At 48.1% G+C, this 16,286-nt stretch overlaps 10 protein-coding genes across 10 annotated transcripts; 5 read left to right on the forward strand and 5 right to left on the reverse strand.

The window, feature by feature from the left end:
* Positions 1 to 405: 405 nt before the first annotated feature.
* On the forward strand, positions 406 to 2,064 carry MET4 (Met4p; the record flags this gene model as incomplete). Its single annotated transcript, XM_037283593.1, has 1 exon — positions 406 to 2,064. The coding sequence occupies one exon, from the start codon at positions 406 to 408 to the stop codon at positions 2,062 to 2,064; it is 1,659 nt and encodes a 552-aa protein (XP_037139489.1).
* Positions 2,065 to 2,080: 16 nt separating this feature from the next.
* VAM3 (SNAP receptor VAM3) lies at positions 2,081 to 2,884 on the reverse strand (the record flags this gene model as incomplete). The annotated part of the gene is made up of 1 exon (XM_037283594.1): positions 2,081 to 2,884. One exon carries the CDS (start codon positions 2,882 to 2,884, stop codon positions 2,081 to 2,083), a length of 804 nt encoding a protein of 267 aa, XP_037139490.1.
* Positions 2,885 to 4,252: 1,368 nt separating this feature from the next.
* POL1 (DNA-directed DNA polymerase alpha catalytic subunit POL1) lies at positions 4,253 to 8,587 on the forward strand (the record flags this gene model as incomplete). Its single annotated transcript, XM_037283595.1, has 1 exon — positions 4,253 to 8,587. One exon carries the CDS (start codon positions 4,253 to 4,255, stop codon positions 8,585 to 8,587), a length of 4,335 nt encoding a protein of 1,444 aa, XP_037139491.1.
* A 334-nt stretch (positions 8,588 to 8,921) lies between these two features.
* Positions 8,922 to 11,063, forward strand: AVT4 (Avt4p; the record flags this gene model as incomplete). Its single annotated transcript, XM_037283596.1, has 1 exon — positions 8,922 to 11,063. One exon carries the CDS (start codon positions 8,922 to 8,924, stop codon positions 11,061 to 11,063), a length of 2,142 nt encoding a protein of 713 aa, XP_037139492.1.
* A 224-nt stretch (positions 11,064 to 11,287) lies between these two features.
* MIC27 (Mic27p) lies at positions 11,288 to 11,989 on the forward strand (the record flags this gene model as incomplete). Its single annotated transcript, XM_037283597.1, has 1 exon — positions 11,288 to 11,989. The coding sequence occupies one exon, from the start codon at positions 11,288 to 11,290 to the stop codon at positions 11,987 to 11,989; it is 702 nt and encodes a 233-aa protein (XP_037139493.1).
* A 51-nt stretch (positions 11,990 to 12,040) lies between these two features.
* PIN2 (Pin2p) lies at positions 12,041 to 12,697 on the reverse strand (the record flags this gene model as incomplete). Its single annotated transcript, XM_037283598.1, has 1 exon — positions 12,041 to 12,697. The coding sequence occupies one exon, from the start codon at positions 12,695 to 12,697 to the stop codon at positions 12,041 to 12,043; it is 657 nt and encodes a 218-aa protein (XP_037139494.1).
* Positions 12,698 to 12,843: 146 nt separating this feature from the next.
* On the reverse strand, positions 12,844 to 13,551 carry OCA1 (putative tyrosine protein phosphatase OCA1; the record flags this gene model as incomplete). Its single annotated transcript, XM_037283599.1, has 1 exon — positions 12,844 to 13,551. One exon carries the CDS (start codon positions 13,549 to 13,551, stop codon positions 12,844 to 12,846), a length of 708 nt encoding a protein of 235 aa, XP_037139495.1.
* A 171-nt stretch (positions 13,552 to 13,722) lies between these two features.
* On the forward strand, positions 13,723 to 14,169 carry OST2 (dolichyl-diphosphooligosaccharide-protein glycotransferase; the record flags this gene model as incomplete). Its single annotated transcript, XM_037283600.1, has 1 exon — positions 13,723 to 14,169. The coding sequence occupies one exon, from the start codon at positions 13,723 to 13,725 to the stop codon at positions 14,167 to 14,169; it is 447 nt and encodes a 148-aa protein (XP_037139496.1).
* A 91-nt stretch (positions 14,170 to 14,260) lies between these two features.
* On the reverse strand, positions 14,261 to 15,139 carry HG536_0D03450 (Ras family protein; the record flags this gene model as incomplete). Its single annotated transcript, XM_037283601.1, has 1 exon — positions 14,261 to 15,139. The coding sequence occupies one exon, from the start codon at positions 15,137 to 15,139 to the stop codon at positions 14,261 to 14,263; it is 879 nt and encodes a 292-aa protein (XP_037139497.1).
* Positions 15,140 to 15,346: 207 nt separating this feature from the next.
* On the reverse strand, positions 15,347 to 16,228 carry PHO23 (Pho23p; the record flags this gene model as incomplete). The annotated part of the gene is made up of 1 exon (XM_037283602.1): positions 15,347 to 16,228. One exon carries the CDS (start codon positions 16,226 to 16,228, stop codon positions 15,347 to 15,349), a length of 882 nt encoding a protein of 293 aa, XP_037139498.1.
* Between the last annotated feature and the right edge of the window lie 58 nt (positions 16,229 to 16,286).

Raw genomic sequence — 16,286 nt, forward strand, 5'->3', positions numbered from 1 at the left:
CTGCTTCGCACTCTCCCACGCCGACACCGCGTTTCTATGAAGGACGACTAAGGGATAGATCCCTTCTGTAGCTGGCCGCACTGATCAACGGCCCTCTCTCGAACACTATTAATCATCGCCAGTGGAAAGTAACCTCTAGCAAGCAATAACCACTTCTTGATATGCCTTGGATTAGACATTTCGCTTGTTTCTTATTCGGTTCGCGGAAAAAGAAAATTATGAAAAGACGGGTAACTCCCGCACGCTAAATTCGCTGGAAGGAGCCACAGTATTGAAAAATTAGGCCATGATGAGATGGATATTAACGGTTTTGATGGTAGAAGAGGCAGTAATAGGTTGAGATTTGTTGGTATTGCCTGCGGATTGTGATCGGGAGACGATTGTCGTGGCACAGCCCAGTCAAGGATGAGCGAGAACAGAGGTTCACCCTCGTATGGTGAGAGTTTTATTAATCTTTTTGGGGCGGACAGTCCGTTGAAGAGCGAGGATGCGGGCCGAGACGAGAATGGGACTGTTTCGCAGAGCGACTCCGCGCCGCCTGCGTCTCTGCTCGCGGAGGGAGCGTCGATGGGGCATGGGATGGGGGATACAGACGCTACACCGAGTATACTGCTGGAGCAGCTGGCGTATGTGGATAATTTCATGTCTTCGCTGGAGCAGGACTATGCGACGCTGGACTCGTGGATCATAGGCGAGAACCAGGACTCTCTCGGTGGGATGATGGGAGAGAGGTCTCTGGCGCTGGACGAGAGGCTGGCGACGGAGTTGAGCGCGTTCGCTGATGACTCATTTATCTTCCCGGATGAAGACAAGAGACAGCAGCTGGGCCACGGAGACGGCGAAGGCGACTGCGACGGCAGCGACAGTGACCGTGGTAGCGGGCGTGACGGCGGCAACGAGTCGAGCGGGGGCGGGAGGTCGCATTTTCTGACACAGAGACGTAACACTTTCTTGACCTCGCAGTATGACCACAGTAAGTCTCGGTTTTCGAGCCGACGGAGGCGCGGGAAGGAGCAGCCAAACGGCGGTGGACCTAGCGATGCCGGTCCGCGGGTTCCATCTCCGGCACAGGATCACGGCGGGTTTGTAAACGTTGACATTACGCCGAACGGCTCAAACGCTTTCTTTGCGCCGACGGTACCGTCGCCGCTGACCAACTTGGTGGCGTCGCAGCCGTATTCTGTGTCGAACAGTCCCGAGAACGTTGGGATCAGGAGACCGAGCTCGACCAAGGAGGAGCCGCTGCCGGTGGCAGCGGATAGAGCGCCGGTCATTCACATGCCGGATTATTCAAAGATACCGACGTCGACGCTGGTGGCTCTGCTGCCGAAAGTGGCGGTTCCGCCCGGCGCCTATCAAGCGCTGATCAAGCAGGGACTGGGCGCGGATCAGATCGATGCCATCGCAGTGATCATAGCTCACCACGAGAAAGAGAAACAGAGACAGAAAGGCAGCGAGCATGTGGACCGTGGAGCGGGTTCCAGTGGTGATTCCAAGATCGAGAGAAGTGCTTCGTTCCTTTTCGACATACTGTCGAACATCACGCAGTCCCGGAGACCATCGCAGCCTTCATCAGACTCGAGTTCTGTGAGGGAAAAGTCGCCTGTTAGAAGGGGAAGCTCGTCGATGTTGAGTGAGATGGCTGAAGATGGTACTGCAGCCCAGACGGGGCCGCTAAAGAGGTCCGCGGATGAGATCACAGCGGACTCGGAGTCGGCCGCCGAAGAAAGCAGGTCTTTGGGGAAGCGGAAAGCTCCAAAACCTGTACCGAACTCGAGAGCGGCGCAAAAATTGCCTTTAAAGAGAAAAATCAAGGAGACCCAGCTAGAGACTTCGATCCATGAACTAAGCGAATTGGCCACCTCTTTGCAGCAAAAAATTCATACGCTGGAGACGGAAAACGAGGTCCTGAAGAAGCTTGTAATATCAAGTGGTGAGCTGGAAGGCATCGAGAAGGCTGAAAAGATCAAGACAGAGCTGCTGAAGCAGCTTAATGAGAAGCAGAAGAAAAGCGACGAGCCCGACGGCGAGCCCGCCGCGTCACAGAACGATACCATCATATAGCATTCATATCGTTTGTCTAGCTAAGGACTGCTAAAATTACTACTAATACGACAACTATCATTACCACCAACGTCACAAGGCCGCACTTGTTCCTTTTCCTTTGGTGCTCTTCGGCCCTGTTTAGTTGCTCGGTCGCCTTCTGCATGTTGCTCGAAAAGTGCCCGATGTTGCCGTCGATAGTATCTACTTGCTCTCCTTGTTCATTGACCAGAGACCCCAGCTGATGAAAGATTGCATTGACTTCTTGGACGGCGGAATGGATCCTGTTGATCTGCTGCGACCTTTCGCGCTGTATGATCGAGTTGAAATCTATTTCATTTTGCAGCGAGGAATCCTGCATTTGCGCCTGGTTCTGCTGCGGCTGCTGCTCCTCTTGCAGCAGTAACGGAGTTTGCTCGTTGACTTCGATTGACACGTAGTTAGAATTTGGCTCCTCTCGTACTTTCGTAGCCCCCTTTCTCAATACATTCTTCATTTTCATATCGTTATACCGCTGCTCCTGCTTCTGCAATGTCTCCTTCAGCACTTGGAAGTCGTTGTGAACTTTTGAACCGTTCCTCAATTGCTCATTGCCGCTACTCCAAAGCTTTTCCTCTATGCTATCCCTAATAGCATTGCAGTGAGGTATAAGTCCCGTCTCAATGTTATTCCTCACATCCAGAGAATCTCTTTTAGTGCCCACTTTACTGCATTCTCTGTCCAATTTCTTCAACTCGTCGGTGAACTCAAGTATCAGATGCAAAGCCTTGTCAGTGTCGTTGTTAGCATCTTTGGAAGATGAAGATCCACTTCTTTGTGCTTCTAGGTCAAAAAAAGACATCCTCGATACGACTTCAATCCAACCGGCTATCTAAACTGTCTCAACGGACATCTCTTCATTCTATGTGGTAACGCAGATGATTTTCAAATCTCGCCCTTCGTTATTGCCAGGTAATCGAACGCTACAACAAAGCTTGCGAAGAGGTTCGAAGAGAGCCGCTTGATCTTCACCGGCTTCTTCAGCCTCTCAATCATAAGCCTGCGAGTAAGTTCCAGAGCCTCTAAGACCGACCCATGCCAAAGGCGTCTCTGATCTATCCCTTGACACTTCTGCCAGGCTGCAATTCAGTCAAGCTGCACTTGTAAAGTCACCTAACCAGCAAAAAATACTCAGTACAGCACAATTAGCTCACTGTAGGGCCCTTAGCCTGCCGCGTCATCGCTCGTCTTTGCGAGTCCATCGCTGTCAATGCTTAGAAGATCGAGTGATTATTGCTGACATTTGCTTTGGCCGACGAACAAACATATAAAAAGAGGTGCTTGATTGATTGTAGAGTCCATTTCTGACTGACTACTCTTTATAATAACCCAGAAACTAAATCCATATCTGAAACAACTACCAAGAATGTCTGCTACAGCTCAAGAAGAGATCGTTAATTTCGGCTGCTGCTGCGAGAACGGCTGCAAGTGCGAGTCGTGTACCTGCAAGTGTGTTTCCGGTTGCGGGTGTGCCGAAGGAAAGTGCAGCTGCTGATTGCTTTAAATAGGTCAAGTTTTGTTCAAGTTTTGTTCAAGTTTTGTTCAAGTTTTGTTTAGGCTAAATAGTAGTTTTTATTGTAGGTTTTAACACTGTTTTGTCTGTTATATTGAGTATAAACTAGGTTAAATCCCGGAAGGCATATAATCTATCTGTTGATGTTTCTGTTTCTCTCTGCCTTGGTAACTCGCTGAACTCTGTGATTGAAAAGGATCAAACGCTAGCTAAACGTAAAAAGTACAAAATACGTAACACACACCGACAGACATACAGTATCGTCCTGCCTCGGAAAATGCGGTATAGTGCACAAGCTATGCTTGAGACTTCTTTGCCGCAATCAAGGCAGTAATGACAACAGCTGAGCGGTCCATGGAACTCCTACGGGACCTCTCAAACACGCAAGAATCCTTTATGGTGGCTCTCACAGTCCAACAAGAATGAACCATACGTTTCTTGTCAGCAAGCGCTCGTAATAAAGCTTTCTATCTTGCAATGGATCTGTGAGCTTCATTATTGCGAGCTTGTTCAGTTCTTCGATGCGGACGCGTAAGAGACGCTGACGCGTCCCATTTTTCTACGCGTCCTTCACTGATATAACAACAGTCGTTTCAAGAAGACAACTTACTCACTACCACTCGTAATTCCTTCAGTGCAACGCTAGAAAACTCCAATATGAGTCGCCAAAGTGAGAGGCTCGAGAAGCTGAAGAAACTGCAGGCAGCACGCAATGGTTTACAATTGGCTAATGACGAGCAGGACGATAGGTTGTACGATGAGATTGACGAGCATGAGTATAGAAACAGGAAACGTCAGGAATTACTTCACGATGACTTTGTTGTCGACGATGATGGTTTGGGATACGTGGATCGCGGGGTAGAAGACGAGCAGGACAGCTACAACGAAGACGAGCAATCGGAGGAGCTGGATGAGATGATGGATACGACAGGTAGGAAGGAAGTAAGAAAGAAACAGAAGGAAAAGAAAAAAATAGATAACTTGCTTCGTGTGCAGCAGAAAAAAGTGAGTTTATCTGGACGAGTTGAGCATTCAAAGAGCAAGAATCTCACCATCCATGAGTTCGATGATATCCTAGGTGACTTCGAAAACGATGTAGTAGTCAAACTGAAACCTAGTATGAGGAGCAAATTGCCTTCTTCACCGACTAAAGTAACTCATTCGCTGAAAAGAGGCGGCAGAGGCATAACCGATGATGATGATAGCTCTAAGAAGAGGAGGATAGAGAACGGCTCGAGCTTGATCGAAGCCGTGGAACTGAATTCATCGCCAATTAAATCGCATATGAATACAGGCAATGATCAAATTAGTACGAATGATGTCGAAAATTCGCCTACGGAACAGAGATATGCTGGACCCGCTAAGGCCTCACAGGACGATAGTGAAGGCAATGACGATAGCGACGACGACATAACGTTCGGTGGAAGAACACTGCGAAGTGTGGTAACTTCTCGGAAAATGAATATCAGCTCAGTGTCGAACCCACCTACATCGCCATTTGTGACTGCTCCAAGTACGCCTGCTGTCGCTCGAACAAATTTGGTAAGATCTGCACTACATTCTTCACCAGAGCCTTTGACATTTGGCAAAAGCAAATGTACCAAAGAGCAAGTTGTTGATGCTGATACAGATACCTTCCGAATGTTTTGGCTCGATTATTGTCAAGTGGATAATTCCCTGGTCCTTTTTGGTAAAATTAAAACCAAAGAAAACTCTTACGTCTCCGGCATGGTTCAAATAAGAAATATATGCAGAGAGCTGTATTTTTTGCCTCGAGAAGGAAAGACTCCGCAGGATATCCATGAGGAAATTGTGCCACTGCTTCTAGAGCGATACGGTTTAGATAATATTCGCACCAAACCAGAGAAGATGAAATACTGCTTCGAACTCCCGGAAATTCCACGCGAGTCCGAGTATCTGAAGGTCTTATTGCCCTTCAACACCCCGAAATCTAAGAACGAACAAATTCCCGCCGATTTATCAAGTGACAATTTCTGCCATGTTTTTGGCGGCAATTCGAACATTTTTGAATGTTTTGCTGTGCAGAATAAAATCATGGGTCCTTGTTGGCTTGAATTGAAGAGCGGAGACTTCTCCGCCCTCCAAAATGCTTCAAACTGTGCCCTAGAAGTAGTGGTTAGCAAACCACAACACGTTAAACCTCTGGATTTGAAAGAATTGCCTGGACTTGATGCTATATCTTTAGCGATGCAGACCGTCATGAACGTGAAAGAGAACAGACAGGAAATTGTGGCAATAACAGTCTCTACATATAAAAACTTACCCCTAGAATCCCCAATTCCAGAGAATCTGAAGCCGGATGAGATTACTACCTTAGTCAGGCCACCACGAGGATCCAGTTTTCCGGTTGGACTACCTCATCTAACAAAGCAGAAGCTAAAAGGACAAGTTCGTCAATTCAACAACGAGAAGACCTTACTTTCGTGTTTTTGTGCAATGCTTAAGCTCTCCGATCCTGACGTCATCATTGGACACCGTCTAGAAAGCATCTATTTAGACGTTTTAGCACACAGGTTACATGACCTTGGAATACCAACTTTCAACGCCATCGGTCGTCGAGTCAGGAAGCAATGGCCCGAACGATTTGGCAAAAATAATGCTACCATGAATCGGTTCTTTGTGCAGGAACTGATGGCGGGTAGGCTAGTTTGTGATATTGCGAATGATATGGGTCAATCTCTGACTCCCAAATGTCAGAACTGGGAACTGGCAGAGATGTACCAAGTTACTTGCGGAATAGATCGCAAACCGTTGGACATTAACTATCAACATCCTCAGTACCAGGATGATGCTAGTAGCATGACGATGGCGCTAAATGAGAATATAGAGAACTGCCTAATTGCCGCCGAGGTCTCCTTCAGAATCCAATTGCTATCCCTGACAAAGCAATTGACAAATTTAGCTGGTAACGCCTGGTCTCAAACTCTTGGTGGTACCAGAGCAGGCAGAAACGAGTACATTCTACTACATGAGTTTGCTAGAAATGGATTCATTGTTCCGGATAAGGGAAGTAATAAGGTGAAGAAGACTTCAAGATTAAAAGAGCTGGATGATGATTCACAATCGTCCAACCCTGTCATTTCGGCGAGGAAAGCAAACTTTCAAGGTGGTCTTGTTTTTGAGCCAGAAAGGGGTCTACACAAGAACTATGTGCTAGTCATGGATTTCAACTCCTTGTATCCGTCTATCATACAGGAGTTTAACATATGTTTCACAACTGTAGAACGAAACCTCGATGATGCAGATGAACTACCAGACGTTCCGGCCGAGACAGAGCACCAGGGTGTTTTGCCACGCCTTCTTGCCAACTTGGTTCAACGACGTCGAGAAGTCAAGCGAGTCATGGCTACTGAGTCTGATCCACACAAACGTGCGCAATGTGACATCAGACAGCAGGCGCTAAAATTGACTGCAAATTCCATGTATGGTTGTTTGGGTTATGTGAATAGTAGGTTTTATGCCAAGCCATTAGCCATGCTCGTCACCAATAAAGGTAGAGAAATTCTGATGAATACTAGACAGCTTGCGGAGAGCATTGGTCTCCTGGTTGTATACGGTGATACCGATTCCGTCATGATTGATAGCGGCTGTGATAATTACGCACAAGCGCTCAAGATAGGTAATGATTTCAAGAAGTTGATCAATGAGCGATACAAACTACTGGAGATCGATATTGATAACGTTTTCAAGAAGCTGTTACTTCAAGCTAAGAAGAAATATGCTGCTCTAAATGCTAGGATTGATAAGGATGGAAACGAGCATACTATGCTTGAGGTAAAGGGCCTTGATATGCGGCGTCGTGAATATTGTCCGTTGTCGAGAGACGTGTCTGTGCACGTTTTGAATACCATCTTCTCCGATAAAGATCCGGAGTCGGCGCTTCAAGACATTTATGAATACTTGGAGGAGATTACTAGGAAAGTGCAACAAAACCAGATAAGGACCGATTTGTTTAAAATCAATACCAAGCTTTCGAAAGACCCGAGCGCTTATCCCGCAGGCAAGAGCTCACCGGCCGTTCAGGTTGCGCTACGAATGAGAAAGAACGGGCGTGTTGTCAAGGCAGGCACTGTCATCACGTTTGTCATAACGAAACAAAAGCCGGAAGAGATCTCATCTGGGGAACCTTCGCTTTCTGCAGCCGCGAGGGCTCGAGCTCTTAACGAGGTTATGATAAAAGCAAACAATCTGGAACCCGATCCTGAGTACTACTTGGAAAAGCAGATCTTCGGCCCTGTCCAAAGGCTCTTGGAGACAATTGAAAGTTTTGATCTCGTTCGTTTGAGCACCGCCCTGGGGCTGGACAGTAGAAAATATATGACGAGGGAGTCCAACAATAATGGAAATGGTATTAACGGGCTGGAACCATTGGAAAGCACCATTTCAGATACCGAAAGATTCAAAGATGTCGCAAATTTCCGGCTCAGCTGCCCCAATTGCAGTTGTTCATTTGACTTCGGAGGTATAATCGCTTCAAGCGACTACACCGTATGCCCAAACGGTCTACAATGCAGAAAATGCGACCATCTTTTCACGCCGCTTCAGATCAGCTGTCAGCTAGAAAGATGCATCAGATCTCACATATCACTGTACTATGCTGGATGGATACAATGCGATGATCCAACTTGCGGAGACGCGACGAGACAGGTTTCCGTCTTCGGAAAACTGTGTCTCAATAATGGTTGCACTGGCGTGCGGTACAAGTATTCCGATAAAATGCTCTACAACCAATTGCTTTACTTCGATTCCCTATTCGATTGTGAGAAGAACAAGAAGCTTGAGTTGAAACCTCTCCGTCACATTGACGACGCACATTCCTCTCCCGAGAAGCTGAGTGAGGCATCGATCAAGGTCCTCACCGAGCAAAACAGACGACTCCTGGAGATCAATCGCTCGGTCGTCCAGAAATATTTAAGTGATTGCGGTCGACGGTACGTTGACATGGGCCGCATTTTCGACTTCATGCAGTAGTCGGTCCTTTCCATCACTTCATTATCTAGATCTGCAATCAGCCTTTCTGATATCTTGTGCCTCCGCACGGAAAATTAGCAGATTCCTCGATAAGAGATCAGTATAGAAACAATGAACCCCCAAACTCATAATTATAGGAAGAAACCTGTTTCTCGTTTGTATCAATTAGCGAGATCTTTTAGAATCATTCGATAGGCAGCAGGAGTCGTGTTGTAGGGCCTGGGAAAGCAGTTGAAGCATATAAAGATCCAACAGATCCGATCCATTTGAATCACTGGAATTCTGGAGTTAAAAGCCTAATTGTTATCAAAGTGAACCATTCAGACTGCAGATCATGGCCTCTTCAAGTGGCATAACTCTGTCGTCATCGCCGTCAGCTCCGAAGGCCGCTATAACGATACCGAATGGTAGGCGAACATCTCTTTTGCAATCTTCTTCATTGGCTACTCGCAGGAGTTCCATGGCTAGATCTGCTCAAATGACGGGGAGATCTGGTAAAAGTTACGATCCGCATGTCTTGGTTGACATGGAATCTCCAAATTTCAAGACGCAGCATCCGGAGGATCATAACGAAATCATCAACAGTCTGAGAAGGACGTACTTCCTCGACGGCTACAGAAGGGAGAGCGAGTCCCTACTCGACGGCCAAGATGATGCAGTGATTGGGAGTGCTACGACGGATAACAGTACGGGAGAGACTGCGGCGACGGCCACTGAAGCACCGACGCCTACTATTGCCCGTGCCGGCGGCGATATCACCAGAGATATCTACAAACTCGCGACTGGCAACGACGAACTGGCGGGGAAGACTGCGAAGTCAATGGAAGATGTTACTCTGGCAATAGAAAACCGAAGACGCAAGTCTACTGCAAGTGGTCTAAACGTACCGGGAGGATTTAGAAGAGAATTTATTGTTAATAAAGTGAGACAAATGCAGCAGCAACCGACTGATTACGGTGCCACTCCACTGAATTCACCTCCTGGCTCAGCTCTTGCCGATCCATCAATGCAAGGTCGGGAGATGGACAAGATACCTTTCCTGACTAGAAATTTCTTGGAGTTCCTTTATATCTACGGTCACTTTGCGGGTGAGTCTTTTGAAGATGATTTTCTATCAGATGGGGGCTTACCGACTATTGGCACCGGCGAAAGATCAGCTCTTATATTGGAGGAAGGTAGACGGGTTTCTCTAGGGACATCCCTGCAGTCCGTGAAGGGCAATACTCCAACCGTGACGGCCTTTTTCCTGCTTCTGAAATCATTCATTGGTACCGGTGTTCTTTTCCTTCCAGGTGCATTTGCCAATGGTGGCCTTATATTTTCCATCATAATGTTATTATTTTTTGGTGTCTATTCCTATTGGTGCTACTTCATTTTGATCAGAGCGAAGCAGATAACTGGCGTATCTTCCTTTGGCGATATCGGCTTGAAACTTTATGGCTCGTGGATGAAATTCATCATTCTGTTCTCCCTTGTGCTCACCCAAATTGGGTTTTCTGGTGCATATGTTATCTTTACCGCTGAGAATTTGAGGGCATTCATCAAGAACGTGTTTCTCTTGTCTGATGTTCCCATCTCGAGCCTCATGCTCTTGCAGCTGGTTGTTTTCATCCCACTGTCATTCATTAGAAACGTATCAAAGTTATCCCTGCCATCCTTGCTAGCTAACTTCTGCGTTATGGCTGGTTTAGTCATCGTATTGTATTTCAGCGGCAAGCATCTTATCGTGGACCAGCATATGAGAGCCGCAGAAGGAGTGATCATGGGATTCAACGCTAACCGCTGGTCAATGTTCGTCGGCACAGCCATTTTCGCATTTGAAGGAATTGGGTTGATCATTCCAGTCCAAGACTCTATGAAACACCCCGAAAAATTTCCCCTACTTTTAGCTCTCGTCATCGGGAGCTCAACCGTTTTATTCATCACCATTGCATCAGTTGGTTACCTGGCCTACGGTCAGCACATCAAAACCGTTATTTTACTGAATCTCCCTCAACAGAATATTTTCGTCAATTTAATCCAGTTTTTCTATTCCCTAGCAATCATGCTATCGACACCATTGCAGCTATTCCCAGCTATCAAAATTATCGAAAACAAGGTTTTTCCCAAGTTCACCAAAATCTACGTCAAGCGGGATGATGAAACCACGGGCGTCGAATGGCGTCCCATCTCGGGGAAACTAAGCTGGAAGGTCAAATGGCTCAAGAACTTTGTAAGGGCTATCATTGTAGCTCTAGTCATCCTAATGGCTTATTTTGGTGCCGATAAACTAGACAAGTTTGTTTCGATCATCGGCTCTTTTGCATGTATCCCATTGGTCTACATGTATCCACCCATGCTTCATCTGCAAAGTTATAGCCGTCCGAAATCAGCAGGCCATAAAGTACCCTGGGGTGCCACGATAGATTACATCCTGATCGTGTTTGGTGGTGTAAGCATGCTGTACACCTCCTATCAAAGCCTTTTCGCAAAATAACCGTCCAATAAGCGCACATTTAATTCGAATTTTAATAGACTTTTATATTTACTGTCATTTATATTTACTGTCATTTGTATTTACTGACACAATGAAAATCACTACCGACGACGTAATTGTGTAATAATTATCGAGAGCTTAACTACGGTTATCGGTAGGCATGCGACTTCTGCACATAATCCAACACAGATTCGAAGCTCCTTTACCCGAACTACTGTTCAGCAATGGGTCCATCCTTCTATGGTTCAGGAAATGTCGAATCGACCGAACAAAAGGGACCAATTGTTCCTTCTGTGATGAATGCGTCGCCGGAGATGGAAACAAGTACGCTACCCACTGGAAACCAGATAACAGAATCTGTTCAGATCACTCACACTCTGCGGAAATGGAGGAATATGCTAATAAACAAGATAGATCTTGTGAGAGCCGAATGGGAGACCCAAAAGAGTGCTGCTAGGAATGAACTTGCCTCTGCTGATGAATACCTGCAAAAGAACGTCTTTACTGATACTCACGAAAACCAGGAATTGCTAGTTCCCTCTACGATTCTGTCCCTCGGCGCCTTTTTCTCCGGTAGAGTGTTGAGCAACCCATTGAATTGGGGCAGCAAGAAGAATATCCTCGCAGGCCGGCCGTCACTGCTGGGCAAGGTCTGTACAAGCATTCCAGCGAGACTACTACTTCCCATTGCGCTAGCTAGCACCGTTTTCTACCAGCTGACTCCGGTGACTGCCGTCAACGTCGTCGATACCATACAGAAAGACGTGCTACCCAAGCCCGTCGTGGACGACTGTCGCCGGTTATGGAATGAATACTATGTGCATGGCCTAGCTAAAGCGACACGTAGTTTGAGCACCAATTGCAACGACCAATTGCAGAAGGGCGTGAGATTTGTAAGAGAAAGCATAAACAATGCCTTAAACTAAATATAACACCATGTATATCAAGAAACTAACATTCCCCTATTTTCTTTCGTTCTACCTCTGGTATCCTCCATGGTAGTAGCCTTGTCCCTGGTATTCTTGAACGTTATCGTACGGATATGGGCTCTGATGGGTGCTTGCTCTGTTCTGCGGGTTGAACGTCTGCCATGGGTTTGTTGCCGCCACCGTGCTGGAAGGCTGGTATACAGAAAGGTTCTCGTCGACATCATGCGTCACAGCTGGAAGCCTTTTCTTCCTAGATTTCTCACGTTGCTTCTCTAGATCGAAATCCTGCTCCAGTTCGAACACATCTTTCGACGTCCTTCTCTCATCGAAGAAAGCGTCGTCAGCCTTACGGTAATACGCAGACTCCGGCTGCTGGATAGGCTGGTAGATCACTGTAGCTGGTGGTGGCACCTGAGACGTCCTTCCATATCCCTCGTTGGCCGCTCTTCTTGAGTTTCTTCCGCCGCAATTACAACACCAGCAGCAGAACTCACCAATGCCAGTAACACCCTGCATAAAACATGTCAGAATGGCTCCTATCAACCACAGAGCAACGAGCGCCGCCAAAACAATGCCCACAATCGCAACGATCTTGCATGTCTTATTGTTCATACATGTATCCCATGATTTAAAACTGTCAGCAGTACTTTGAAGATTCTGTGTGAAAGATCTGCCTATAAGCCTTTTCACCGTGCAAACTTCCATTCTGTGAGAATCCAATCGCTGTAGTTAGATGCTATGAACTCCAGTTCTGCAACTGTCAAGATGTTATATGTCTTTGTTATATGATCGAGGCTTATCTGATGAACAAGAAAACATGCCATAATTATACCAATTCATAGAAAAGAGCACTATTTAAGGGCTGTAAGAAGCCAATTGGGGGCCTTGGCACGATCTATCTCGACGAGATTGGTATCAAACGCCTCTATCAGCAGTTCGACCAGAATTCTGCCACCTCTGCTGCCCGTAAATCGCCTGTACTCTTCCGACACGCTGGCCAGGTTCCAGCCCATGATTCTCCGTAAACAGCCGATCACCGTCCCGGTTCTGTGTCTCCCCATGCCGCAGCACACAAGCAGCGGGTAGTTGTCCTGGTCCACTATTGTCTTGAGGGCATTGATGATCGAGTGTTCCGTGAGCCCATCCCATGGGTTATCGTCTTCACCGCCGTCGGGATTTATTGCAGCAAACTGCAGGCGGATGTCGTGAGCTTCGCAAAACTCAAGCAGCGAGTCCTGCGGCTCCTCGTTGGCGAGCCAGATGATCGTTCTCAGATTCAGATTCAGCAGAAACGGGAAGTTCACCGGCGATGGCTGCCCAGACCTGTACAGATATCGCTCTACAGGACAGAAGTTCAATGGCGGTACAATCCGCTTGAGCGGGCCGTGCGATATCAGCACTTTTTCCTTCCCACACTCGGTCTCTTCATTGATATAGATATGGTCCTCCTCGTCCTCGATGTCCTCGTCCTCTAGCGGCACTTCGTCGTCTCGCTCGCAAAGATAACCGTCGGCGTCCACTTCCTGGAGGCTCTTGCTATTAGTTCCCAGCAGACTCATCGCGATTCGGCCACCCAACTTGCCCTACAGTACCGTTCTATAGTCCTGATGAGTCCTGATGAAGCGGTATAACCTTGAAATACAGGGCGGGTAACGGCTTTTTCGTCATAGTTCACCAGATATCAAGCCATAACCACCAGTTGATACTTAAAGAGCAGTCAACCTGAGTGTATGAGCCCTGTAGGAGTTGTAGCGATGTCGCCAAAGAGGAAGAAGGCCGTGTCCAGTACTCAGACGAGTTCCGTGCCGTTGAAGGGCAAAATTCCGTCGTCAGGGACCATAAGTAAGGACTTTGCAGATGCGTTTAGTGTTTCGTTGAAGGCGTACTGGGGCCAGGTCGAGCAGGATAATCGTTTGAAGCTGATTGATATATTCTGCGTGTTTCTCGTGGTGCTCGCTTTGATACAGACGGCTTTCATGGCTTTCATCAGAGACACATTCCCCTTCAACGCGTTCTTGGCAGGCTTTATAGTATGCGTGGGCCAGTTTGTGCTGTTGATCAGTCTGAGGTTGCAGCTGGCTAGCCCATTCCCCGGGATTTCGAAGAACAAGGCGTTTGGCGAGTTTGTGTTGGCGAGCCTTATTCTGCACTTTATAAGCTTGCACTTTATAAACTAGCTAGAAGAGGTTCGCTTGCAGAGCAAACGGCAGGCGGTCATGAATAAAAGATATTTAGTAATGATACAAGTTCCTGACAATTGTTCCGACTCTAGCAGATGGTGCAGCAGCCACCGGATTTGGAAGGCGACTCCTTGGCGGAGCTGTCGACCTTTGAAGATTGCTGAGCTCTGCTTTGTTTCGCTTGCCTGCCAGCGGCTGCCACGTCGTCGCTCTGGCTCGCAACCCCGTCCTGCTGGCCGACAGCGACCTGATTCGTCTGGCTGGCCTTCGTTTGCGAGCCCTTGGTCTCCGCCTGGCTGGCCAAGCTGTGAACGTTGTTGGCACCGGAACTCACGGCCTCGTTGTTGTGAGAGTTGACCGTGCTACCTGGCCCGACGCCATTGGCAACGGCCTGGCCGTTGCGGGGGCTGGCGTTGCGCATTGCGTGTTTGTTGTACACGCCGCCCTCGTCTCTGACCAGCCGAACCAAAGTGTAAAAAGCCTCGTCGACGTTGATCGCCTGCTTGGCAGAAGTCTCCAGGAACGGAGCATTGATCTGCTTCGCCATATTCAGTCCATCCTCGTACGCAACTTGTCTCTCCTCTTCCAGATCAGACTTGTTACCAACAACCACCACAGGAACGTAGTCGACATCCTTGACTCTCTGAATCTGCTGGTAGTACGTCATCAACTCGTCAAACGACGTCCTCGAGGTCACCGAATACACCAACAGAAACCCTTCGCCGGTCCTCATGTACTGTTCTCTCATTGCGGAATATTCTTCTTGACCTGCAGTATCCAATATATCCAAGATGGTCACTTTATCATCGATCACAACCTGCTTCCTATACGAATCCTCTATCGTAGGATCATATTCATCAACAAAATGCGACTGAATCAGCTGGATGGTCAACGCCGACTTACCGACACCGCCTCCACCGACAACGACAAGCTTGTATTCTCTTATATTCGATTTGCTCAGGGACATAGCTGTCTGCTATCAACTAAACTCGCTGCCAACACAAGATGTCCGCCTTTAAAGCTTCACCTACGCTTTTCCAAGGAGACTACCTTTAACTATCCGTCTTTTGTATGGCTTATATACTGCTCTCGAGGGATCGAGGCCGCTAAAAAAATGTCAACGAAAAAAACACATAATAGACTATAAAACCCAGTATAAAAGCGCTGTTCTTGGTCAATTCTTCCTCTTCTTGCAGTCATCGCAGTACCATTTGCCCTTGGGGATGTGGTCCAGATGGATACACGGCAGGTGGAACCACTCGAGCTCGCAATTGGCGCCGTCGCAGCCGACCATCTCGCCGTAGGCGACCTGGTTGCAGTAGCAGTAGAGGATTTCGCCGTACTCGTTGGTCCTGAGCTTTGACGAGTCCGCGTCGTCCCTCGAGAGCGCCACTGTGCTCACGTTGGCCCTCCTCTTGCGCTTCTTGGTGTCTGCTGGGCCGCCGTTCGAGCTCATCGACGTGCCGCGTCTTTGCAGTTCGAAGTCGGAGAACGCAGCGTCGTCTGCTGCGTCGTTCGGCACTGCGACCTGTCTCTTGTTGGCGACCATCGCCTCTCGTCTGGACTCGCTTCGCAGCGCCTGCGAGCTCTTTGCGCCAGCGGGGCCGGCAACGCCGGCCCCGTTGGACTTGGCGTCGATCTTCTCCATGAGCTCGTGGTGCAAATGCATTGCCGGGTGGTTGTCTGCCCCGAGCCGCAGGCTGCTGGGTATCTCCTGGTTCCGTATTGCGATCTCGTACGCCAGCTCGAGCCTCGTCGTCAGTCTCTGCAGCGACTCCAGCATGATCGACGACACATGCATCTTCTCCTCCAGGGAGGGCATCAGCTCCTCAAACAGCGCGTTCATCTGGCCCAGCAGATCCTTCTTATCGACGCCACCGTTGCCCTCCACCGACGCAAACGCATCGATCTTGTCGTTCAGGCTCGGCGTCGAATGCACACACTTGGCATCTATTTCGTGCAGCAACGTCACGTATCTCGACGTCTCGAGGGGAAACTGCTCCAGCACGTCCACGATGTCGTTCAGTCCGGGGTACAGGTTGGCAGGGATGCTCATCGTGCTCTGTGTGGTTCCCTGGTCTTGCACCAGTCTGTCCTGCTTCTCCGATGCGCTT

This window comes from Torulaspora globosa, chromosome 4 (genome assembly GCF_014133895.1).
Source record: "Torulaspora globosa chromosome 4, complete sequence".
Classification (NCBI taxonomy): Eukaryota; Fungi; Ascomycota; class Saccharomycetes; order Saccharomycetales; family Saccharomycetaceae; genus Torulaspora; species Torulaspora globosa.